This window comes from Nicotiana attenuata, unplaced genomic scaffold (assembly GCF_001879085.1).
Source record: "Nicotiana attenuata strain UT unplaced genomic scaffold, NIATTr2, whole genome shotgun sequence".
Classification (NCBI taxonomy): domain Eukaryota; kingdom Viridiplantae; phylum Streptophyta; class Magnoliopsida; order Solanales; family Solanaceae; genus Nicotiana; species Nicotiana attenuata.
In genome coordinates, this window is record NW_017670248.1 from 122,697 (window position 1) to 123,577 (window position 881).

Genomic DNA, 881 nt, shown 5'->3' on the forward strand with positions numbered 1-881 from the left:
ATCAGAATCTTCGAAGTCACTGTCAACCTACAGTAACACTTTTTTCTTTAGATCAACTATAGTATAAACAGAAAAAGCTATACTCTTAATATAGGTGAGAATTTTTTTTTTTTCTTTTTTGATCCAAAAGGATGAAGAGAATACTTTTCTTTGTCCTATTAAAATCAGTTGTCCTCTATGATTGAACATCATTTGTAACTCCTGTAATTTAATCAATTCATCGGTTAATTGCTTTCTTAATCATTTTTACCTAACTTCAGTGCAAAATACTTCTAAAGCCCACAGAACACTCGAGTAAAACTGCATTCACTCGTATCATATAAATATTGGAAACTCTCAAAATTCTCAGACATCCATACGGTGAATAGACGATCATCTTTACAATTCGGGGGTTGGACTGGAAAAATAAAATGGAAGAAAACAGAGCAGAACGCATATGTTACAAATTATCCAGAAAGTGCAACGATAAAAGACAGCACTTCCTTGGACTCATCGAGAATTGTTCAAGCTCTGATATCCTGACTTTGGCTTTCCTTCAGGATGTCTATATACCGCTTTACTTCACTTTGATTAATCTCAAATGAAAATGTAAGATCCCTTACCTGCAATTTCCTCGATCAGATTAAAACACTGTACATATCCTGATGCACATTACAGAAAAAAACAAGGAATATCTCTCCGAAAAGATAAAATTATTCAGCATGTATAATGCAATTTTGTCAAAGCGTATAGTTGTATATTGTGTTTTCAGCTTGTTCATTCAAATAAGCTCAAAAGATGACATCAAATCCGAAAGCAACCATTGTTGCATAACTTGGACAGGAAAATTTTCTACAATCATACATTGTGCAAAGCACGGGTTCCCCCCCCCCCCCCCCCCC

At 34.8% G+C, this 881-nt stretch overlaps 1 protein-coding gene across 1 annotated transcript in view; it reads right to left on the reverse strand.

The window, feature by feature from the left end:
* Nucleotides 1-290: 290 nt before the first annotated feature.
* The window catches only part of LOC109236643, a 17,752-nt gene continuing 17,161 nt past the window's right edge, over nucleotides 291-881 (reverse strand). Inside the window, exon 7 of the mRNA XM_019402834.1 lies at nucleotides 291-602. Coding sequence (XP_019258379.1) covers nucleotides 504-602 — 99 coding nt within the window. The 3' untranslated portion in view covers nucleotides 291-503. The remainder of the gene's footprint in view (nucleotides 603-881) is intronic.